Source organism: Apus apus, chromosome 3, assembly GCF_020740795.1.
Source record: "Apus apus isolate bApuApu2 chromosome 3, bApuApu2.pri.cur, whole genome shotgun sequence".
Lineage (NCBI taxonomy): Eukaryota > Metazoa > Chordata > Aves > Apodiformes > Apodidae > Apus > Apus apus.
Window position 1 is genome coordinate 95,773,137 of NC_067284.1, and position 25,389 is coordinate 95,798,525.

A 25,389-nucleotide genomic window follows, 5' to 3' on the forward strand; every position below is an offset into this window, starting at 1 on the left:
TGGGTGAGCTAGAGCAGTTGCCTGAAAACTTACCTGTCTTCTAGTTTAGCTTTCAGACAAATTGTTTTGCTGATGCGGTACACCACGAATATTAGTGCAGCACATGAGAGTAGATAGGGATGGGGTAGAGGCCAGTACCTCTGATGGTAGTCCTCAACCATCTCTGTTGAAACTTATCATTAAATTATTACATCCAATTTCAAAGAAGCTTGTTAAAGTATTTAATCTTTTAGTTTGTACTTGAATTGTCAGGCTGTGTGCATAATTAAAGGTAAATTTTGCTTTCCTCCAGCATTAACACAGCAGCCTACCCACTGTTACACAAAATAGAAAAATTCTCATTTCACCAATTTTGCAACCTATAGGTTTTGTTCTACATTGCATGCTATAGCTAAAAAAACTATCCAAGCCATTAGTGTCCCTACTTTTGAAGCTAGTAGGGCTCTTAGTTTTCACTGAAATTTGGGGTGTAATCCACTCTGAGTAGATTTTTGTTCACCTGCAAAGCATCTGTGCAGATTATTTCACAGCATATGAATATTTTTTTACAGAATACAGTTTAAAATTTTCAGCTCTTTAACACTTTCCTTTCTCCTTCCCCTTCTTTCCATGATAGGAAGGTATTTGTAAATTAAGGTAGCATTGGAGGAGATCATTACCATTCAGTTATGGCCATCTTCATTGTCTTTTTATTGGGAAGTGCTGGAATATAATACTGAAGTCCAATTACAGCTGGGTCTGGATGGCCTAAATCTTCAGTGGAAAAACAAAAATCTACCCTTCTTGTTAGGGGTAGCATGATGGTATCTTTTCAGTAACAGACTGATTTGGCTGATGTTGCTAAGCCTCATGACTCAGTTGAGTAAACCTCACAATTTTATCACAGGTCTTGTATGTCTTGATGCTTTTCTTAAATCCTGAACTGTTACTATTAAACAGTTCTGAAAGAATCTTGGTTGACCTGAAAAACGGGGTTTTTTTATAGCTGTGGTGTTTGAAGAAAAAAATCTGAAAACCTGGAACTTATGATGCTGTAGAGACTTGCAAAACTGGGGCGGGGGGCAGGAGGGGAGAAAAAAAAGAATTCTAGTGTTATTTTGAAAGCCTCATGTTTTTGAAGATGAGCTGTTAGGTCCTGGCATTTTTCCAGTTGGGCTTTACAAAGTGTAGTTCAGGAAACAGTAAATAGTGGTGAGGTACTCTAAGAAGGGCTGGGAGCTTTAATCAAAAATTGGATTGTGATCTTGCCTATGAGCAGTTGACTAGATTCAAAACATCAGGCGAAAAGGACAGGGTGTCTTGACTGGACTGTGTAAGAGTGACAGTATCATGGGAATTCAGGTAAAGGAGGCATTTGAGCAAGTACTGTAAGGACAAGGAAGTGAAGGGACAAACAGACAGTTCTCAGGACAGCACCCATGACACTACAATGGTCTTGGGGGAGTATTGAGCCCTTTGCTGCTGCCACCATTGAGGATTTTGAGCAGATGCAGAGAGAAACTCCCTCCATTGAAGTGTAAAGGAGTCCTGCCTTGTCATCGGGAATGAGGTTTAGTTTGTCTGAGCAAGCCAGATTAGTCAGTTCAGACTGCAGAAAGGTGAAATGGGACCACCTGATGCTGGGCCTTGTCCATTATTGCCTCCAATGTGTGGCATCAGCAACACCACAGGGTTCACCTGACTCACACATGGACTATAGTCAGTGGGGAAGATATTCTGGGCCTTTGAGTAAGTTTAAATGACACTGGGATTTCTGCTGTGTTATGGCTCTGCTACAAGAGTTGGCTGGCAGCACATGATTCATCCTGTAGGTGCTTGTTGGTGTTGTTCCTTCCAGGTGGTGCCACATTGTCATGAACTAGGTTTGAGTCTTACCTGCAGAAGCTGTGATGGAAATTCAGTCCCTTTGAATTCCTCTGAGCATGTAGAGCAAGAGCACTTCAGAGCCAGCTCATCACTAATGATAATGTGGGTTACAGTCCAAAAGAACTGGCCTGTTTTACAAATTAAAATCCAGTTACAGCTATAAACAACCTTTATTTCATACTACAATTGACTTATATAGTGCCTGCAGAAAGTGCGGTGGAAAAGGCAAGCATGTTGGAGACATTAAAATAAAACATGAATTACTGAGAGGGACCCAAAGTAAAGGGCAGGAGGGCAAACTGAAACACAGTATGACAGATCCCTGGCAATGGTGAAGCCATGAGCTGTTGTGCTGTAGCTGCAAGCCTAATAGATAGGTTCAAAGGGGTTAAACCTTAGTCTGAAGAAAGACAAGTGCATACAGAGGAATAAATTATTTAGTCTACCACTCACCATGTTCAATTCCAGTATTATTGGCTCCCAGAGTGAATTAGTGAATGTTGCATTGGAAGGATAGAAACTACTCTAAGGTAGTTAGGCTACTTAAGGGAACACCAGTGCTGGGATGTATTATGAAGTTTTAAAACCAGGCTTACCCACTTAATATCTCTCATTTTGTAAGTATCCAATATAAACATGTGGGTTGGATGTGATAGAATTTACTATTTAAACAGAGAATAACTGTGCCAGTATTTTCTGAGCACATCAGAGTGTACAGAACTCTGGGCTCAGGAGGAAAAACAGCCGTTTTAAAATTTACCATTCCAAGATTCATATAAATATCGTGTGAAGTTGCTCTGGAGTTAAAATCTGACTTGCACAAATTCTGCAGCTTAAGGGTTTTTTGATATTACATGGAAAGCCTTCGAGTGGAAAACTGGGTAAATAAAGTGACACTAAAATTCTTTACCTGAATTCATGCTAGTTCCCTCAACGAATACCAGTGTCAGTGAACCATGTCCTTGCATCATTTGTATGCTTTATCTTGGTATGAGATGGGTGCATACCAGTAAGGCAAGGCAACTTCCACAATGTGAGGAACTTTAGAATAAGAGATTAAAATACTGCTTTTCACAAGAGAACTGATGAGGGTCTTTCTGTTCTTTTTCTCTTGTAATCTTCATACTCATGTAGACTAAAAAAGAAGTGGGATGGCTTTGTGTTCTGCACCCCTCCCTATACCCGCAACAGTCCCATATGCTTTGACTCTTCTAAATGCCATCCTCAGAAGTATTTAAGGGGGGTGTCTGCAAAATATGGAGGATACCTCTCCTCTTTGGCACTAGGGTGACAAGATACAGCAAAATACCTAATTTTGGTTCCAGAAGAGGTGAGCAAATTGCAAACTGTGGAGGCAAGCAAGAAGAATGAGGAGGAGGTTGAAAAGCATGCTATGTTAAGAAAGGGTGAAAGGAAAATATTTGGTTAATCCAGCAGGTGTTGGTTGTAACCCCTCCACAAGCAATTACCTGCTTGGTAGGGCGATTGCCTTGCATGTGTTTGGTCACTTGCCTACAGTGAGTGTTGCTGAGTGATGAGACCCAGGATTCTGCTCACACCTGCAGGGGCTGCCTAACATGAGTGACCACCTGAAACTGCTGAGTGAACAGAACATCTGCTCTTTACCAGCCTGTTTGCCTCTTTGTATAGATGTACTGAATTTGAATGTTGCTGTAACTTCACATACCTGAAATAAACCTGGTTCTGCACTCTCTTTGGTGGGGAATCTTGTGCAGCTGGCTGCAGAAGTAGAGGTTTTGCTTACCTGTGAGCTGCTGTTGTAGGAAGGTAAATCAACTGTAAGGTATAAAAAGAGTAAAATTAAATCTGTTGACAGGATGCAGCCAACTTGGGAAACTTGACATTTGACCTTTTCTTTGTCGTTTTCCCAGGCTGTTACTGATTTCATCATGGTTTCAATTTGCTGTATGTATAGCCGTAGTATCCAGTAATAGGACCTGATTGAGACTTAACAGGCAGACTTCACTATGCTTTGAACTGAGCTCTTTTTAGATTTGTATGGGTGCAGTACTTCCTCACAGAAAAGTTATTGGAAGTTTTCATATTGGCTATGCATATCTATTTCATGGGACATACCAGGAACCACCAGCTTTGGCGGACACTTCACAGTAATACTTTTCTTTAGTCTGAGGACTGTGTCTACAATCAGTCAGTCTCCTTTGGCTGTTCATGCTCCATGCTCGTGTTTTTTATTTATTTTGGTACTTAAGGATGTAGATTCATTAGAGAACACATTTTAACTCATTCTTCTAAATATGTCAGATGACAAACGGATTAAATGCATTGTTTGGGGCAGGAGCTGGAAGTCATCCTTATTCAATTAAATTAGTTGCTTAATAAAAATGCAACAGAAGAATCTTCTGTTTCTTCTTTTGCCCTGTTTTCAGTGCTCCACTTAAGGATATGGCTTTCAAACTTCGCAAAGAAACAAACTTCACCCATTACCTTTCTTGTGGTTTCCAGTGTATTTTAAGGGACCTATAGAGAAGAGCATGCTGCCTGGTCTGTTTTAGAGTTGGTTGCTTCCAAAAGCTTGTCTCCATTGCTTGTCACTATGCTCTGCAAGTGGATCTTGATATAACTGAATCTGTGTGGTTTAGATAAAGAAGGAGGCTAACTAGTAATTTATTTTGTTTTCTCTCTTTTTCATATTTCAGTCTTGTTTTCTGCTGACTTATCTTTGTGCTACCAGTTCTTTATTGTAATTGCTTTAAAAGCGAGGGAAAAAAGTTGATACTTGTTTGGCATGAGATTTTGTGCAGCAATTCCTGGAATTAGGTTTAGAATGTGTTATGGCTTTGTGGCTTTACAGTTTGTCTTTAAATAGGCCATGAAAGACTTGTGACAATCTTTAATTAAAAAAGAGGCATATGATGAATCAAAGAAGATAACAAAGCTGGAGACTGAAAATTATCTGATCTGTCTTCATGAAACCCACAATATATGAACAGGTGTTCTCTGGAAATGGTAGAAGATGAGCTAAAAATGAAATGCATGGTGGGTAACAAAATTCTGGAATTTGTTGGTATACCAGGTTGTGTAAGAAATCGTGGGAGGCAGCAGGGAAGGATCTGCCCCCTGAGATCCCATATTTCAGTCTCTGGGGACACTGGAGGAGGAGAGATCCTGGAGAGAAATGGACTGCTGATAGCACTCAGATTTGCAGGTGCCTAACAAGCATCTTATAGCACTCATTAGCCCAATGGGTCATTGCTTTGATCCAGTAAATAATTTTAAAAATTCTTGTAATTCTATCTTAGTTGGACTGGAAAAAAAATGGAGAAGTTGCACTGGGAAGATGCAATGCTCTATAAAGATACGTGATGTCAGCAAATGTGTCATTGCTCTCATGACCTTACCAGTTTTGTCTATGTTGGTTGGCCACAGAATCACAGAATCTTGGGGGTTGGAAGGGATGTCAAAAGATCATCTGGTCCAACCCCCCGTCAGAGCAGGATCACCTAGAGCACATCACACAGGAACGTGTCCAGGTGGGTTTTGAATGTCTCCAGTGAAGGAGACTCCACAACCTCTCTGGGCAGCCTGTTCCAGGGCTCTGTCACTCTTACAGTAAAGAAGTTTTTTCTGATGTTTACATGGTACCTCCTATGTTTCAGTTTGCACCCACTGCTCCTTGTCCTATCACTAGACATCACTGAAAAAAGCCTGGCTCTGTCCTCCAGAAACTCGCCCTTAACATATTTGTAAACATGGATGAGGTCACCCCTCAGTCTCGTCTTCTCCAAGCTAAAGAGACCCAGCTCCCTCATGCTTTCCTCATAAGGGAGATGTTCCACTCCCTTAATCATCTTTGTGGCTTTGTGCTGGACTCTTTCAAGCAGTTGCCTGTCCTTCTTGTACTGAGGGGCCCAGAACTGGACACAATATTCCAGATGTGGCCTCACCAATGCAGAATAGAGGGGGAGGAGAACCTCTCTTGACCTACTAACCACACCCTTCCTAATGCACCCCAGGATGCCATTGGCCTTCTTGGCCACAAGGGCACATTGTTGGCTCATGGTCATCCTCCTGTCCAGCAGGACCCCCCAGTCCCTTTCTCCTACACTGCTCTCCAACAGGTCAGCCCCCAACTTGTACTGGTACATGGTGGTGTTCTTCCCCAGATGCAAGACTCTACACTTGCCCTTGTTGAATTTCATCAAGTTTCTCCCTGCCCAACTCTCCAGCCTGTCCAGGTCTCGCTGAATGGCAGCACAGCCTTCTGGTGTGTCAGCCACTCCTCCCAGTTTAGTGTCATCAGCAAACTTGCTGAGGGCACACTCTGTTCCCTCATCCAGGTCATTGATGAAAAAACTGAACAGTGCTGGTGCCAGTACCAACCCCTGAGGGACTCCACTAGTCACAGGCCTCCGACTAGATTCTGCCCCATTGATCACATTCACATGAAAAACACAGAACACCATTGGACCACAGGATAGTTTCTTCTCAGAAAGGAGAAGCCAGCTCTGGCACTCACTTCTGGCCTCTCTCATTAATAAGGACAGGGTTCAGTCATTTGCAGAAGTTGTGGAGATAATAGTTTTTTTTCTGGGAATGTGTCCTGATGTGTTATTTGTTTGGGCAGATGGTACCTGGACTGTGAAATTGTTGGTAAATTGGCAAAATTTTACTGGATTTGTCCCAGTAAAAGTGCAATAATTTAGGCCTTTGGGTAGATCTCTAAATAGTTAACACTGAAGTAATTATCTAGTGTAATTTTTTTAATGGTGCAAAAGTCTACCTGGAGACAAAGCCACAACTGAAGATGGAAACCTGAGGTTTTGTCAGGCTGTCTGAGAAATGCCTTCCCTCCTGAAACCGGCAGACGTACCCTGCAGAGCTGCTTGACAGTTGTCCGTCATGCAAATTCACTTTGGGATAAATTTGCTTTTTCTTCTCCTTGATTTAATTCACAATGCTTTTTTACATCTTCTTCAACTGGGGAACAAAAGAACAAGAAATCCATTTGAGCTGACAAGTAAATTGTTACATAACTTTCCAAACCCTTAGAGAGAGCTGTTGTAATTATACTGTGGGTTTTACTTTTTTATAGCTGTAAGTACTAATTCATATAACTCAAAAGTGAATTACATGTTTTAATTGTTTATATTACCTCTGGGCTTTGATGCAGTGCTCAATAAAGTCACTCTGTAATTATGTTGAAGTTATGGCTATTGTTACATGAATATCATGTTGCCAGAGCATCACCTCAGCAGCTAGTCAATCTTCATGAAGCGTATTCTTATTGTCAAATAAAATGTAATCCAATTAGCATTTTGTAAACCTCCAAATGCTGTTTTCCATCATGTTTCTGCTAATTTTATATGAGTCTTCTTTTCAAGTGCCTCCTCTGCCACCATCACTTAAATTGTCTGAGCCTTACTGTTACGTGTATTGTGAAGAAGAAAAGTTTCTCTTTGAAAAAGCTATCTCTTTCTTGCATTTTTAGATCTGCCTGATACAAACTCAGGTTTCTGGAAGATGTGTTTCTTTTTCTTTGAAATTACTTAAACACTTTCTAAAATGCAGAAAACAGATTTGCAATGTCCTAAGGAAACTGGTCACATTAGGCAAATACCTGCTTATGTACCAAGAGCCTGTGTAAAAGTTTTGTGTACTGGGTGGTACACTCTCTGGTGCATGTAGGTGTGTAAGTGGAATGGTGATGTGAACAGACATAACATGAGCAGAGAGAGCTTCAGCAGTGCGTCCTTAAAGCCAGCCACATTCAGCAGTGCTGCAATTATAGATTTGGTTACCATTAATGACAGTTTTTCTGAAATGAGCTTTGGGCTGTAGCATTTGTCTTGAATCTTGTCTGATTTTACCTAAGTGCATTCAGATGTTTACTGAATTGAGGCATTGATGTGCTGGCCTCCTTTAAGCTAAACAGTTGTCTGAAGATAATAGCCCTTTATTTCAGTTTTCTGTATCTGCAGTGAGTATTTGTGTGTGGTTTCATTTTGGGGGTTGCCATGGACAATAGAATTGGGCAATGTAGGCAGGTGAGTTTCAGAAACAAATGTGAGAACTGGCCAGACTTGGTAGCAACTGTCATTTTTTTAGCTGGTTAAGTTTTTTTGAACTTAGAGTAGAGTTTACAAAGACCTGCTTTAATTTTACTTCATTTTTAAAGGATGGTATTAATAAGATTCACCCAAAGTTACTGGCTAGTTAAGTCAGGGATTTAATGAGAACTTAAATGTAATGTAGGTGCAGTAAAATTCTACTTTAAATGAGTGAAATACCAATGAAAAAAATTTGCTTCCTGTATCACCAAGTGCAACTCTGCTATGAAAATCAAAGCAGTTAATAATTACGAAGCATTTTAAAATATTTCCATAGCCCTGCAAAATCTCATTACCACATTTCTAGGATGCTAGGCACACATCCTGTATGAGCTCTTACTCCTTCATGGGCACTTGTCAGACTACTTTGTGTTTCTCTTGAAGACTTCCACACATTTGAACAGCAAAGTACGCCAAAACTGTGTGGCTGAGCAGAGGAGAAACTCTCATTCCAAACATTGCAGTGGTGTTGTGTGAATAGTGCCGCAGGGCCACGTCAAATACTGGGTTTTGTCATGCAAAGAAATTAATCAAAAATACATCTAGACTATATCTAGAAAGAAAAGCTTCCATGATGGTGTTTCCTAGTGTTGTAATCGACATAATAGAATGTGGTCACATGTTAACCTTTCAGACATCATTAACAGTTCTTTTGGAAAAAGTTAGCTGTGGCTGTAACATAGAGATGTTACATTAATCACCTTTGGAGTTATCTAATCATTGAAGCTGGGATTTTGTATTTCATAGGAAGCAGGGCTTCTGAAGGAAAGATTGATAAGAATAAGGGGGAATAGGTTTCTCAAAGAAAACTTCATATAAAACATTACAAAATGCCATATGCCTTATCTGACTGCTTTTATGTCAGAAATCCTTCTGCTGGGAGAATGGGATTGCACCAATAGCAACCATCACTTTGGCACACGAGCCATTCCTGGTGCCGAGCATGTGTCCTGGAACTAGGCTGCAGGCCCCATGTCAGGAAACATTTTGTGCCCACTGTCATAATAGAAAAATGACCTTTCTGTAAATGAGTGCCATATATGCACGGCTGTGTATCAAACTGAACTCCTGACTGTGTTAGCTGATACAAAAGGCTTGAAAACAGATGCCTCTTCAGCTGTATTATCAGATGCTGCTATATGCTATACATCAAATACTCATCTAGTGCAGTAGTGTAGTTTCAGAATGCCTCTCACTGAAAGAACAGCTCATGGACATTGTCCAGGAACAAAACATCCAGTGTACTTCAAGACACTGGATGGCTACTTGCTTGTTCTGGTTTCCCAGGGAGGAGAGCAAGGTGCAAGAGGTAGCACGGGCTGGAGCCTTTTCCCAGCAGGCAGGTTGGCTGTGGCTGTTCTGTTTTGAGGTTTAGTGAATGTTACTAGGTACAGATGTGATCACACTGTCCCATTTCGCCTCCAGGCCACCTGTGGTCACCTGCATTGTTTATTCCACAAGTACATACCTCACCAGTGGCATGATTTGTTCTCAGTCTCTTTGGAAGATTTAAGTTTATATTTGAAATTGAAACAGTTTATTAATTTCATGTCTATCAGACTGGTTGTTGTTTTAAGGCTTTTTCTTTTTGAGCTTCTGGCTTGCTGGTGGAAGTGAATGCTTCTGACTCAGGCAGGGTCCTAGAAATTTTCCTGTATGTATATTTTGGTTTACAGTCAAAACATGCCATGATTCAGAGGTACACAGAAACAAAAATACCAATACGCTGACTCAATATTTTTCAATCTTTATTTAGGTACTCCCTTTCCCCAGCCAGGTGGTCTACAACAGAGTTGGAAAGTGTGGGAGTCGAACTGTGGTTTTGCTTTTGAGAATTTTGTCAGAGAAACATGGATTCAATCTGGTTACATCTGACATCCATAACAAAACAAGACTGACTAAAAATGAACAGGTAAGTTACTCCTGCTCATCTTAGATCCAGTTTTCTTACTGTGTTTGTGAAACTGAGAAGCAAAGGTATATGCCAGCAGAAATCATATTGAAGACATTTACTGCTACTTAGACCTGAGTAATCAGCCAGAACTCATCATCCTTGTTAAGTGGCTTTAGCTAATAGGAGAAATGGATAGTAGAGCCAAGAGCAACATGATGTGGAAGCTAACCAAAAAATCTAACTTCCAGTGAGCCAGCTCTTGAATTTAGTCAGCAGTTGGTGCAGCAGAGGCAAGAAGGGTTAGTACAAGTGAAGTTAGGTGCTAACAGCTTCTGGGAATTACATTAATGTATCTGCAGGGCACAGCCATTTATCATAAAAGCAGGCCAGCTTATTCAGACCTAGCTTGGGTGTCTTTAAGCAGATCAGGAATAAATAATAGCTAACAGTTTTTGTGGAGTTTTTTTCTTACTTCTGAAATTCACTTCCTGTAATGACTTGCTTCAAAAAGTGGTTTCCTGTGGCTGTGCTAATTCATGTTGCTGTAATCTGACTTGTCCTTGATCCTATCTCAGCCTCTTGCTCATCTGTCTTTTTCATGTTACCACACAACCCTCACTAAAACAAGTAAAAAATATCACATGAAACCTCTTTACCCAGACTCCCTGTTTCATGTTCCCTTGAAGATGTAGAGGTCATTATTTTTGCAGCTTTGATTCCCCAAAAGATCCAGTTATTTAAATTCCCCTGTATTTAGAGTAACTGTGCTCTGTTTGAGTATCACTGCCATCAGTAGGCTTTGATGTGAGTAATATGCAAAGCCTCAGGCTCCAGAGTGCACATGGCAGGTGCACTTGTTGCCCAAAGCTGCCATTTCGATCTGCTGATCAGGTGGATGCTGCAGGAACTCCTACGCCGCTCCTGGGAATAGCAGCCTGCAAACCACTAAGAGGCTGTATGGGATGGACAGAATATGGACGTGGGCCTGCCAGTGGCCTTGTGCTGTGATTGGGGGCAACTTATTTGTAGCCTGTTTACAAGCATAAGTTTGTTATTTTAGATACAGAAGTTCATTCCAAACGGAAATTTGGGAGCAGATACTGCTCCTGCAGGTCCCACTTTCCTCCTTTCCAAGGTGGCCGCTAGCATCCCCGTGGCAGCCGGCTTGCCTAAGCCCGCACAGTGCTCAGGTTCAGCCCCCAGCAGGGTCAGCTGGCCAGGGCTGCCAGCCCAGAGCTTCTGTGCACAGCGGGGTGTGGTGCCCCAGTGAAAGGCTGTAGGGGGGACAGTGCCCCAGGGAAGGGGCAGAGCCCTGGGCTGCAGCTACGGAAGCATCCCTCTGTGTGTCCCACTGGCAGTGCTGCAGCGTCTGGGGAGTTTTTCAGGTCCAGGTCAAACTATCCTAGGCTATTCTTTGGCTATGACTGGTTTTGTGTTTCAGGTTGTTTGGGTTTTGTTTTGACTGTCCTTCATCGGGTTTCACTGGCAAACGCTTTCCTACGATCACCAGTTTTCACCCTCATCAGCTACTTTGTTTCAGTTCTGTTCTGCCTTTCTCTGGAAGTTGGGTTGTACTTTGTTAAACAGGATACAAGATCACATCTGAACAGTCTTCTGTGCTTTAGTCCGTCATCTAAAGATTCTGGAGAGGCCGAGTCTTGGTTTTGATGCAGCCAATACATTGACTGAGGATAAATAACTGCCTTTTTGGAGCCTTTTTGCACTCCAGAAGCTGGTAGATTACTAGACAGCAAATGTGCAGGAGCACAGATGGTGCTGGATTTATTGCTACAGAGCTGATGATTTACTCTATAGATTGCCCTACTTTAACTTGAGTCACTTTATTTTAATTTATGGCTTATTTACATAGTGACAATAGGTTCATAATTTAATGACTACTTTTGGTGAAAAGTGCCTTTGATTGCCAGGAAACATGCCTGGAGACAGTAACTGCTCTGTTGTTTGGGGCATTTTTAGTTGTCTTCTCATTTTTTATGAGCAGAATATGGAAAAATGGATTATTTCTCCCACCTTGAATATTGTGTACACAAGAGGTCGGTAAAAGTTTCAGGCCAGAATGAATGGTCTCAGGCTCCAGGCATTGGAATGAGAGAAAAGAGAGCTGGGCTGGGCTGTAGGCTCCTAGTATGAGCACGGGCTTCTTGCTTGAGATGATGCATCTCACTTCCTTCTGTCATTTATCTCTCCTGTGTTTGGTTAAAGCCCTGATCCAGCCAAGACTCTTCTGTAAATATTTAGCTTGTGCAGTCTGCTGTTGTTAAATAAAGTTAAGCACGTAGGTGTTCTTAATAACATAAGAGATTGCACATAACTGGAATCCATATTTTCATTCCCTTTTCCAGTCTCCTTCCTACTAAGAAATTTTCCTGAGTTATGTGTGACTGCCAGCAATTAGAAGGGCTTTTGAATATCTGTGAGCATAAGGGAATGAGTTCTGGAAACTGATGTTAGTCTGTACTATACCATTTGCTATAATATTTCCATGTAAATTAAATACAGAAAATAATATGTAGTATTCATGTATATAAAGTCAATCTAATCGATGTGGCCTTAAAATGACACACAAACTGTTGCAAGATGTATTCTTCCCTTTCCCTGACTTCCTCCCCATCCCCATTATTTTTGCATTCAGAGAAATCAGGTGGAGTATGCTTATAGATATACAAATACCAATCACATACAGGAGTAATAGATAGGTTAGCCTCATATTGTTTCTTTCTACCACCCATCTTTCTGGCTCTGCAGCCAGCTTTATTTATAATTCCAGTTTAACACACTAAAAATCCTTTACTAATTTTTCTTAAATGCTTTTAAAGACAGAAAATTGGTCATAGCAGCTTAAGGAGCTGAAGAAATTCTTGAAACTATTCCAGATTTTTGAGAGCTGAAAATTATTATCTACTTTCATTCCTATGAGGAGTTCATGAAAATGAATATCAAAATGAAAGTAATATACCATATACCTGTAGATACTTGTGCCTCCTGAACCCTACATGCTTTTAGTAGAGACAGAAAGCAGTAGTAGAAGAAAGACAGATACAGAGATGTTTGTGTCCTAATTGTATCAGTGTTAGGGGAGATCATAGTATCATCCATCTGACCTCACTCAGAAAATCCCAGGTGCCTCAGCATTTTCATACATTTTGGCCCTGAATTCTCTCGGTGAAGTACAGCAGCTAAAAAAACTAGTAACATTTTGGCTGTTGTCTGGGCGGGAATATTATCCAATTATATCTTTTTCTTCCCAGTAGGATTTACTTCTGGCAAATCCTGAACCAAACAGAACTGCTCTGAGCAGTCAGCGCAGGGGGCTGGCCAGTTGCAGAAGAAGGGAGGAAGGTGTCCTTTCTCACAAGCCTGAGTTGATTTCTTGGGCAAGATCAATGCTGTGGCTGGAGCAAAGCCATCATCCACGTTTCTCCCCTTATGGGTAGGGCTCCCATCCAGTCTCTCCCAGAGTCATTTCACTATGCCATCTGCTGGAGTATTATTTACAATGCAGCAACAGTGAAGTACAAATACATGGGCAATGCTGGGGTATTATGATTTGATTTCTTCAGTATGGCCATCTAGGATCCTGCAGTGATAGTGTAGGACAGTAGACAAGGAAAAGCCTTTCCCCTTGGAATGTTGCCTCTTGGTCTACTTGCTCAGGTGGGCTTTAAGATTCAAAAATAGCTTGTGATTTACAGGATTGTGTCTGTGGATCTGGTTGTCTTTGAAATCCCCATTTAAAAGCTCAGTGCAGAAAATTAATTTTGGAGAAAAATGTAGAATGAAAGTTTAAGCAAGGACTCACAGTGGTAGAAAGATGTTATGCTAGGGAGCAAATCAGCATTTAGACTAAAGGCTCTGTTCCTTACAGTTAACGGGTGTTTGAGAGGGAAGGGTGGAACGACAGCGAATGTGTGTTGACCACACACAGAGATATTTTCAACCGCGTGCCGTGTTTTTATGTCTGTACAGACTCCTGGAGGTTGGTGTGCATGCTCCCCTTCCTCGGGCAGCACAGTGCACCAGTGCTTTTGGTTTGCTTTTGCCCAGCAGTGGAGCTGATGTGGCTGGGCCATGCTGTGGGCTCTGCTGGTGGGTGCATGAGCACAGGGTGCCACCACCTGCCTCTTCCTATATGCTCTTAATCTCCTGGCATTTCCCTCTCCTTGGATCCCTGTTTAGCAGCATTCACTCTCTGGTGCAATTTAGTTAATTTCTAAAGCAAATTGCTGTCTGTTTCAGCACTGTTCCACTGAAATAGCCTTACTCTCACAGGAGAGCTTAGGGCAGCAGTGTGAATGAGGAGTGGCTCTTTATGGGCCCTTACCCTAGCAGGTGTGTGCTCCTTTCAGGCTTCCTCCAGATATTTTTACAGCTTCTCCCTCCAAACATGCATATGTTCTGGTTCATCTCTCCCCTAACAGTGTTTGTGGGAGTAGTTTATCTTCTGCTGCTTTTGCATCTTCATCTCTTTTCTAACTTAGGTTGGTTTTAGACTGTCTCGTAGATTGTCTGTGCTTGTATGTATCTCTCCTTCATCACTCATTCCATACAAAGGTACTTGCTTGCCTCAGCTCTCATTCTCTGCTCACTCTTTCTCTCTGTTCCCTACACTAATCATCTTGTAAAAAAAACAACAGCAAAACAACAAAAAAACCCCCAAGAACAACAACCAACACAAAAACAAAACACAAAACAAAACAAAAAAACAGAACACAAGAGAGAAAAAAAACCCACTAGAGACCTTGCTCTTCTGGGAGACGTTGGAAGATTTTTCTTCTTCTTTTTTTTTTCTTTATCATCATCTTAAAAGGAGGAGTGAATCACTAGGTATTCCTGAGCAATATGTTTTGGCTTGTTAGATGGAAATCGGTTCAGCACAGTGGGATCAGACACATCAGACATGGGAAATATGGCCACAATTTGCATGTGGCCATGAGCCATTACAGTTATTTATTTTTCCCTCCTGACATCTGTGTGTTGTTTCAGTTAAGCCTTACTTACCCTTTTGGCAGAATTATTAAAAGAAAATTTTTTTGCTTGTTTGTTCATACACATATTGTAGCTTTATCCACATCTGCTTACAAGTCCAGTGACCATGAAATGTCTAAATATGAAGGTACTCCAAGTCAAAATAAAATTCTGTCTGCTTTGGAGTGAGCTGTTATCATAGCTCAAAAGGCTGAGTTTGGTAGCAAGAGATTAAAAGAAAGAGCCAGGAGCCGGATGTTGTCCTGCTCCCCATGCATCTTTCCAGACTCCCTTTGCTCCTGAGCCAGAAGTGCCCGTGCTAGTCCAGCAGCAGGTTGACAGGAGCCTGACACTGACATGGAGTGAAGTGTAGTGGGAAAAGTGGCAGTGGTAAAAATGTGAATCCACCTGGTACTGGCAAATTGGTACCAGCCCCAGGGTGAGCTGAGGGGCAAGGGAGGCTTGTGTGGGACTCTAACACGTACCCACACGCACATGTTGATCTGGTGGTATTATATTAAAGTTGCCCCTTTTTTTTAACTCAGTGGCCTTACTTTGTATTTATAGACTATCTTTACATCTCCATATTTGAACTATAATTACGTTTTTTCATTTATTCCAAGATGGGATTACAGTGATGACCATAGTGGCATGAATAGAGCTTTAATTCTGTATCAATAACTTCCTTCTGCCATCCTCCTTCAGTCATGCAGATAGAGTAACATCAGTAAAATGCTAATACAATGTAAAGCTTTAGACAGTTCTGAGAATTTCACTTCTCCTGTAACCTGTCTGGGTAAAACAACAACAAAAAAAGAGCCAGTTGAGGTGACTGATATCCAGCCTCTAGAGTTTTCCCTTGTCTCATTCTGCAAGGCAAATTAATATCATTTTTTGGCAGAGAGTATTACCAGTCCTAAAGAAATTTTAGCTTATTCCTTTTGCTAGGAAAGCCTTCATCTCTTCAGAGCACTAACAAAACAATACTCAATTACTTTGTGCCAATTATTGAGAAGTTTCCTGGGCTTCCTACATCTGGACAAGCTCTGCTCTTCAGTTTTATGAATTTCTTGTTCATACCATTTATATTGTACTGAAGGAGCTGTATGAAGACCGGTCTGCACCTCAATTAAACAGTTCAGGTATCACTAACTAAAGCAGGGGGCTATTCCCTTTCTGCTTTTTTTTTTTTTTCTGTTTTAAAAATCACACATCTCTCTGTTTTCTCTTGTTTCTCTTTTGTTTTTGTATTGTCTTTATACTGGTGATCTCATCTTCATTATGTTCCATTCCCTTGCTTTTGCAGCCTTTCTCAGACCTAATATAGTCTGATATAACTTACCTTGATACACTTTCTCGGACCTTGATATACAAGATTTATAGCTAATACACCTTGGTGTACTTGAACTAGTTTGACAGGAGAAGGCCTAGTCTGAGAACACAGACAAACTGAACTATTTGCTTCAGTGTTCATCATACGTGTATGCATATAAAATTGTTGAAGGCAAAGTAGGGAAAAGTATATTAGCTGGTGCACTGATTTTATTTGGTCCTAGAAGTTAAATGGCTATAGCTTGTGCTGTCTGAAAGAAGAAAGTAGGAGGTTATATGTCCTAGGAAAAAATGGAGGGTGAAAGATGGGTAAGAGGCAGTAAGATGTGACACACAGCTTAAAAACCATGGAAAAATATCAGTGTATCAAAACTGGGAAAGAGAAGAAAAACAATTGACAATTGCTGTCCCTTAAAGGTAGTTTAGTATTTGTTATGGCATGGGTATCGTTTATCTTGACCACATAGCAGGCTGGATTCCATGTTTTCCTTTATTTTGTCTATGTCAGCTATAGCATTCAGGTTTTAAGAAACAGATTATTTTCTTTCATTAATGTCTCCATAATGGTGTTTAAATTTAGCACATGAATTGATATGACTCTAACCAGAACATTTGGTTCACATTCTCTTACCTTGTTTTATTTTTCCCCTGTTGATGAATTTCTGTTACTTTCTATATTACTTTATACTACCCAGTTTGTAAAATCAGTAACCCTCTCATTTCATCTGCATTTGAGCACAGAACAGAAAATCAGAAAATAGTTCTTAGGAGATTAATAGTAAGGAAGATTAATTAACAAGGGTGCCTTGACTCTAGCATGATGATGCTCCATTAGACACTTTCAGCTTCCTTTAGAGCACAGATAGAACTCACTTTACACAACATAGATACTCATCTCCATGGTGCACAGTCTTCAGTATATGCTGTTTACATTATTCCATTTTAATGATCTAAAAATTTAAATAATTTAAAAAATAAAATTAAAATGGTGTGAATGTGCCTAAAGTAGAATTTAGCATCTAAAAGTACCCATCTACTTTTTACTCTTAATTTGCTGTAACAGTAAAAGGAATGGCAAGTGCTAATTTCTATATTTAAGCACGCAAATCAATCAGTGTTCTGACAAGGTTGGCAATTTTTATTGCTATATGAGTGGTTGTTGGCTCAGCTCCCATTTTCTATTACAGTTTCAGACATTTGACATTTGGGCATTCTGGTGGTTAGAGCCAGTGTCTTCAGAGACAGCTGCAACTTGTAAAACTCTGGTGCAGATTTAGGCAGGGGATGGTTTTTTCCTGTAGTTGATACCTTTCCTTAACCTGATGCCTGCTTTTGGAAGTACGTAAGGTCCTTGATAGCAGGATAGTGTCTGCAGCTTAACCTTTCTTGCTTACTTGTGAGGTAGCAGTTGTTCTATCTTGATGACAGTGTTTGGGGTTGATGGTGGGGAAGGAGTTCTTGAGCTATTTGGACTTTAAAATCACATCATCAAATGTTGTTTGAGAGTTATGTTTTTCTCAAAATGTGCGTTGATCTAACGTGGAAAATTTGATTTGTTAATTCTTTTTAGATGGAATTGATTAAAAACATAAGCACTGCTGAGCAGCCCTATTTATTCACTAGACACGTTCATTTCCTCAACTTCTCAAGGTAAGGCAATTTTTTTCAATTAAAAGACTTTTTCATTGATTTCCGTTAATTGTAATAATTGAAATATTTCCCCTCTGTTTTTACATATGAACAAGATGACAGACTTTTCTTTTTCCTCCTTTCTGTCACTGAAGTCACATTCAGCAGTTGGGATGGCTTTTTTCCTACACTCTCTTTGCTACAGAATAGTTATGTACAGTGTGTTTGTGAAAACCCAGGAAGCTACTGCATGCCTTTGCCTCCGAGGTGATCTTGGTTTATAACATTTCCAGCCAACATACGTGGAATGGTCACTTGGGTCTCTAAACTGTGCACTCATGTTTTAAAAGTGGCAGCACACTGTTGTGAATGTTTCATCTCCATATAGTCAGATGCCAATATGAGTCTGAAAATGCTACTGAGTTCATTAATTTTGTACCTGGAATGACTCTTCATCAATTTAAACGATTTAATATTCTTCTGACAAAGTAGTCCCCATTCTACAGGGTATGGAAGTTTATTACCATGCAAACACATTATACTCTGCATCATGGGAGTACAGTCCCTTCTGGCAGCTATTTAGAAGTATGTACCAAGACTCTAAAGTCATTTATAGCAGGGAATGTGAAGAAAATTGAATTTGGATGAAACTTCTGAGGTATTTTTGGAAGGATGCGAATGAGCGGTGCCAGCTAACATTTAGCTGGGACACAGAGATTAAAGCTGACTGCAGATGGTTATTGCCCAGGCTGTAAATTTAATTTGGAAATTATATTCAGGACCTATGCTGCCTGTGCCATTAGCTTAGACTCCTCATATTTAGATAGAAAAATGTCTGTAGAACTGTGAATTTTCTGCAGATCTTTGCAAGACCTTGCCCAACTTTCCAACGTTTTGTTTATGTGGTAATGTCAGTGCATATCCTTTGAATGTATGGCTTCAGGTGTGGGTAGACAGTGTAGAAAGAAATGCTAAAATTTGAGAGAGGCTGTTTTGTGTTTTAAAAAACAAGTTATTTGTGAGCACCTGGAGATTCACTTGACCTGTAACTTAACTATGTGCGTTACTTTTTTACATGAAGAGAGTTAAACAAAATTCCTGTTGTCTGTGTTCTTTATTCCAATTCCATGAGAGTTCCATTTCTAATGTATTTTCTGTAAAGAATAAAACTCATTAGAATAGGACTCTTTATCTTTGAGAAATTATTTCTCTGCTGAAGTGCAAGATCAAACAAGTAGCCACACCCCAGGGTCAAAGGGTTGTTTTTTGGTTAAACTGATTTTTGATAGATGGTGTACAACACGAGGTACATGAAGAAAAGAGGAACATGGTCACCTCTTTCTCCTTCCAAGGTCCCATTTTCTATACATATGGTACATCCTTGCCACATAGGTAACATGTTTCTTCTGTGCTGTATCCATGAGATTAAATGGCTCTACATTTTTCTTGCAATACAAATTTGTGAAAACACGTAAAATTATATAAGATCTATAAAAGTATTTGCAGCTTCCTTTTTGACTGTTCCTTGTAAACCTTTGAAATACATTTTTTGTTTTATTGAGAGGATGCCTGGGGAGGGTGGCTACTCCATCCAGTCCATTTCTGAAACATTTATTTTTGGGAAGGTGGTGCTGTTTATTGAATTCTTCTTTAGTTATGATTCCAGGTTGAGGCTTTTCGTTATGGCTCTGTAGTCATCATCCTCCTCATTTCACCCTAAATGCTGGAATGACCTCTCCATACCTGGCTTTCTTCTAATAACCCTACCTGGAAATTGTTTTTATATACAAAGCTAAAGACTTCGGTGCTTTTTGGTTTCATACTGGCTGTTGTTACTGGGGCTAACCCAGCATGGGATTTTCTGGCTTTTGAATGGCAAAAGTGTATCTCTCAGAAAAAGCATCCAGGCTGCATTTGATGTCATCATGTTCCACCACCTCTCCCACTGCCTTAGGCACTTGGTTCCAGTTGTCTGTCAGCTTTACTGTCAAATTATTGAGGCTAATTTCTAATGTGAATTTCTCTGTCTTGTGCTTCGTATTGACTGAAATGATTTTTCTGTTTCCTGGTGTTTATCCCCTTGCATCTGTCTGCTGCTACAGGTACTTCCAAACCTTTTGGCAGCAGATGTTTTCCTCATCCATTTAATAACTCTGTGACTCTTCTCTGAAACTTCTCCAGTAGTTTCATAGTCTCTATTAAGTGTAAGCATCAAAACTGTACTCTAGACCTGTATCAGCTTCACTGTTACTGTATATGGTAGGAGAAAAAACCACTTTGCGGTCACCGTGCTTGTACCTTCTTAAGCTACAGTTGTGTCAGACCAATCTGGGCTTTCCAGGACAGTTGTTTTGCCAGTGTTGCCTAGATCCTTTCTTAGTCACTGTTCAGCAGGCTGCCTTTTCCCATGCTGTAGTAATGGCCTTCATTCCTTATTCTTAAGATGTGTTAACCGAGGGGGAAAAATGAGCTACATGAAGCATATAAAATTACTAGCTGCTGCCCGACTGCAGTGGATGTTGTAAATTAGAAAATTCTTTGAATAAAAAATAAAAAAGAAGAAAACCTCCCATGATATATATGTGTACTCTGAGAATGCTGAGGTCTGTTGGCCTATGTTAAAAAACAAAAAAGGAAAAATAAAAAGAAACAAAAAAAACCCAAAAAACAAGACAAAGACCTTTTATTCTCACATGTGTAAGGAGCTCTAGGATTTGTCAGTCATAACTTGCATTGTGGTCTGCGATGCACAGGACAGAGACACCCACCTCCGTTTTTGCAGAACTCAGAAATTCAGGAGGTTTGCCTCCATGCAGGAATATGTGCCTGAAGAGGGTGCATGTCAGGACCAGGGTAACAGCTATCATTTATCTTTGTCATATTCCAATTCTTTTTCAAAGTCAATGCTGCATGTATTTAAAAATATTTGTGGGAGGCATTACATTAGTAGAAACACTGTATTGAAGTTTATATATGAAAGTTGCTGAGAAGAACATCCAAAATGTCAATCAGAAGCAATTATTAAAGAATGTCTCTACTATAAGCAGATTAAGATTCAAACACTGATACATTTGCTGAGACTGGAGGTGTTAGTGGTAGATCTAAGCAGGACAGTGCTAGAGTGGGAAGCTGTGAAGAACTGAAGTAACCTACAGAGAGACAAAAAGCTATTTCAGGATAGGTGCAGGTTGTTTGCTGTGCTTTATCATAAGCGCCACTTGTCATCTATTTATTTAACCTGAGAAAAAATGAAGCAGGAAGAAGTTTAAGTTTGTGGAAAAACCCCACTTGACCTCTTAGTAATCTTCTGCTGAACTAATTAACAGTCTTTGGGCAGCTACTCAAGATGCTTGGTGTGTGCTCCAAGTGTCACAGATTTCAGAGAAGCAGAAAGAACATTTGCAGGAACACACAGGGGGTGGTGAGGCCACAGTTTTGGGTCAGGATGAGTCAGGAATGGGGAGAATTGCGCAACTCCTGTTTTGGACATGGGAAGACAGCTTTCCTCCCTCTGACACGGAACTGTTATATTCCAAGTATCCACTTACAGACCCCAGTTCAGGCTGAGTGGGAAGCTTGGCTGCTCCCTCCTGTCTGAAAGTAAATGAACGTTACAGAGGGAATGCGTAAAAACCTAAAGATGTGCCCCTACCAGTGACTGGTAAGTGACTTTTGCTTGTTTAAGGGCTGGCTTATTAGGTCAGGGTAAAGTCATAGGAGGGAGAAGCATTGAAAAGACCACCCAGTGAGAGAAACAGGCTTTTTCATGTCTCACTGGAACCATGAATTCTTTACTTTCTGCAGTAGTTACAGGTCACTAGGGGATGATCTCCTTTAAAACTTACTATGATGTGGTAAGGCGATGCACAGATAAAGCATGGACTCAAGTTCATCTTACATTTTAATTAGTCCTAATCATTCAGTTTGGTGTATCTTATTTGTTCAAAGACAGTATTAATGGTTGCCCAGCATTAGTATGTGAGGAGCCTTCCTTTCTGTGCTGTCGGGCTGCTGCCCTCTTCCTCCTTTTAGGTGCAGTTTAATGTCTGCTGTGTGTATTTGGTACATGTGTGCATGTGTTGAAGGGCAGGGGACAACTCTTCCCTTCTAGCATAATCTTCTAATGAAATAAAACTCATACAGCCGTTCCAGCTGTTCTGCATGTGTTTCTAGTTTTCCCCCATACCTAATTCCTAAATAATTGCTGAACCCATTGGCCACTTTCAAACCAAACTTGTGGAAGGCCAGTAGAAGACTCAGAGACAATCATATTGCTGCAAGTACATCTGCTGAAGGCAAAGCCAAGCAACACAGAGCTGCTGGACCTTCTGTTGGGCCACAGACAGCAGCCACCTCTCTGTGCCCTGCTTGGATTCCAACCTATGCTCAGTGCATGACGGGTGAGAAGGGACAGGTTTTGGGAAGGCAAGAAGGATCTGTTTGGTCTTCTGCATGGGAAGGTACTTCCTTAGTCCCTGGAATCAGCATAAGAAATAGTTCTGATTTTCTGTTATTCATTAGCAGAGTTAATGTCTAAAGTTCTTGTTTTTCTTGAAAAAGTATTTTTTGGTAGACAGTCTGTATCAGCATTACTGATTATTTATATATATGTAAATACTGCTTTTTAAAAACAGACACAGTGGCCAGCACTACCTAATGAAAATTAATAAATCAGGCTGTTACAGGCAGAGAGTGTCACATGCTGCACTGCTGATGGGTTTGGACAGTCTCCTTCAACTCTGACCTGAATTCTGAGGTACGGGTAGCAGTAAATCACATGCTGTATGAAGGCAGAGGTACACAAAGAGAGATTCAGTCTGGATAAGCACAAAACGAAACTTCTGTGAATAATGTTCAGGTTTTGTCATTAATCATCAGTTTTGTTGGATTTTTCTTATGCAGAATCAGCTCTAAAATTAACACAGCACTTTTACATTACAGCATTCCCTGTTCTTGGGCTCTGTAAAATGTGTTCATATCCAACAAACAAAAAAGAGGGAAATCTCAAAGAGTTGACTATATGTCATGTGAATAAGCTGTGCTTTTGAAAGCAGGAGAACACTATGCTAGCAGTGTGGTGTTTGGAAGCCTTACTTGTTAGCTTGTTGACTGCTCATGACAGTTGGAGGACACATTTACAATTTTTATGGGCAAATAATTATGCTGCTTTGCCATGAATTAACCTATGTACATGTCTTTGAACCACTGATTTGGAAACAGAATTTCACTTTTGAATTTTTTATAGACTGGTAAGAGGTCTGTAAAATCAAGGGAAATCTGTGATGCAGTTTTCATTGACTTAAAACAGTCATGGGATAGTTGTCACAACACTTTAGATTTATTAATAACTTGAGGATCCTTGTTTCTCCTTTTCTCTGGACAAGTAATATCACACAGAACATAGATGTTTTGCAGAACATACCTATTCATGTGTTCTAATCATGCTCCACTAACTTTTCAAAGTAGTGTCCTGCACAAATGGGTGGAGCAGCTATAACAAGATGTTGAGTGTCCATGACCCTTTTGCATGCAAACTCAGGTATACTTTGTATGAACAGCAGTAGTTCCATCAGCTCACAGTGATTATGTACAGCTCAGCTGAGAGAGGAATTGGTTCTTTGAAAGCCTCCTGGAATCAACATCTGTAAACAATGATCGCAGGCAAAGATTATCTAATGAAGTAGTTTCATGTTGTGGATTTTTTTCTCCTTTAAAAAGAAAAACATACACACCTAGGGAATGTCATTAAACATAGGGTAACAAAAAAATTATTACCCTCTGGGTAAGCTCTTGAAAGTAGGGAAATGTCAGCTAAACTTCTGTGGACGGCCTTAACACTGTGTCTTTATGTGTGTTCATTACAATCTATACTTTTTCACTAACACATCATGAAACACTTTCTACCGTCATGTGAGGTCTGCCTTGTAAAGTACACATTTTATGAATGGCCACATGGTGCTGTAATCCCTCCTAGATCTTTTTTTCCTTTTTTTATACTGCATTTTTTTTAATGGTGTGAGTGTGTAATGATGTTTTTTAACTGTGACTTGATGGAGGGCTAAGCACAAATCTGACTTGCATTTTGACCTTTGTATGGTCTGAAGGGTTTTTAAGGGTTTATTTTTTAAAAAAACATTGCTCTACAGTGAGTTTTTCTACAGATTTTAAGATTATCTGATTTAAAATTTATTTCCCTAGATTTCCCATGTTCTTCACATAATACACCTTCTAGCTTTCATTCTGCTGGTCATATGATATTCTCAAAATGGACTTGGTTGCTTGAAATTCAGTTACTGAAGGTGGGATCAAGCATAACACCTAAGCTATCCTATTTTTACTGTTGTTAGGCTTCCTTGCTCATATTCACACTGTAGATTATATTACCAGTTCATTAATAACTGAATTTTAAAAATATGTTGATTACTTCAAAAAAGAATAAAGATAATTATCAGAAATATAAAAAATTGAGCTGTGAAAAAAAGATTGAAAGGGCAGAGAAAGAAAAAAAGACTGGAAAGAGGGAACTGTGATGTCACTTTTGAGTTTTATATTCAAAAAGTTCTGCAGAGATAAAAGGACTGTATGTTTCTTCATGAGTAAAGATAGCAAAAGTGGTGGCCTTAAATCACATTGACAAAGTTCTAGATCAGACATTTAGGAAAAGGCTTGAACAACAAGTACAGCAATGCATCGGTATTGCTTGTACTTGAGAATTTTGTAGCTGGTGGTGGCAATCACATAGCTGATCCTGCCTTCATGAAAAAAGATGGATGGTGGCAGTCGCAGGTAATAGAATCAAAGAATGTATTGGTTGGAAGGGACCTGTAAAGGTCATCTAGTCCAACCCCCTAGAATAAGCAGGTACATCTCACACTGGAACAGATTGCTCAGAGCCCCATGAAGCCTGACCTTGAGTGTCTCCAGGGATGGGGCCTTCATCACCTCTCTGGGCAACACCTTCCAGTGATCCACCACCCTCATATTAAAGAACTTTCTCCTAATGTCAAACCTAAATCTACCTGTTTCTAGTTTAAAATCATTACCCCTTGTCCTATTGCTACATGTTGTACTGAGCAGCTCTTCTCCATCCCATCTCTGGGATTCATCTCATGAGGACCCATGGACTTGTGTGTGTTGAGGTTCCTCAGATGGCCACAAACCTTGTCTTCACTTACGGTGGGAGGGACTTTGTCTCCCTGGTCTCCATCTTGTGGGTCATCAACCTGAGAGCCATGAGGAAAGCGGTTCCCATTAAAGACTGAGGCAAAAAAGCTAGTCAGAGTTTCAGTGTCCTCCTCGTCTGTTATGTTACTAGTTCACCATTGTTGCTTTCTAGTCCTTTCTAGTCTTTCTCACCCTTGTGTAATGCATGATACAGAATATCTAGGTTTAAACCTTAAAGTATCATATTTCAGAAAGGAAATTCAAGTCTTGTTTCAAAATCACCAGAAATGGAGAATCTGTTGCCGTACATAATTCTTCTAATACTGAATTGTTTTCTCAGATTGTAAATGGCGAGTTATTTTTCCCCTTATTTTTTCTGAGAAATCAAACTGATTCCTTTTCCTTAGATCTCAGAGTACATCTGCCCAC

At 40.2% G+C, this 25,389-nt stretch overlaps 1 protein-coding gene across 3 annotated transcripts in view; it reads left to right on the forward strand.

Moving 5' to 3' along the window:
- The window catches only part of UST (uronyl 2-sulfotransferase), a 151,746-nt gene that overhangs the window by 56,325 nt on the left and 70,032 nt on the right, over positions 1 to 25,389 (forward strand). For all 3 annotated transcript variants that reach the window (XM_051613543.1, XM_051613542.1, XM_051613544.1), the window contains exons 3-4: positions 9,712 to 9,867; positions 17,738 to 17,817. In XM_051613543.1, coding sequence (XP_051469503.1) covers positions 9,712 to 9,867; positions 17,738 to 17,817 — 236 coding nt within the window. The remainder of the gene's footprint in view (positions 1 to 9,711; positions 9,868 to 17,737; positions 17,818 to 25,389) is intronic.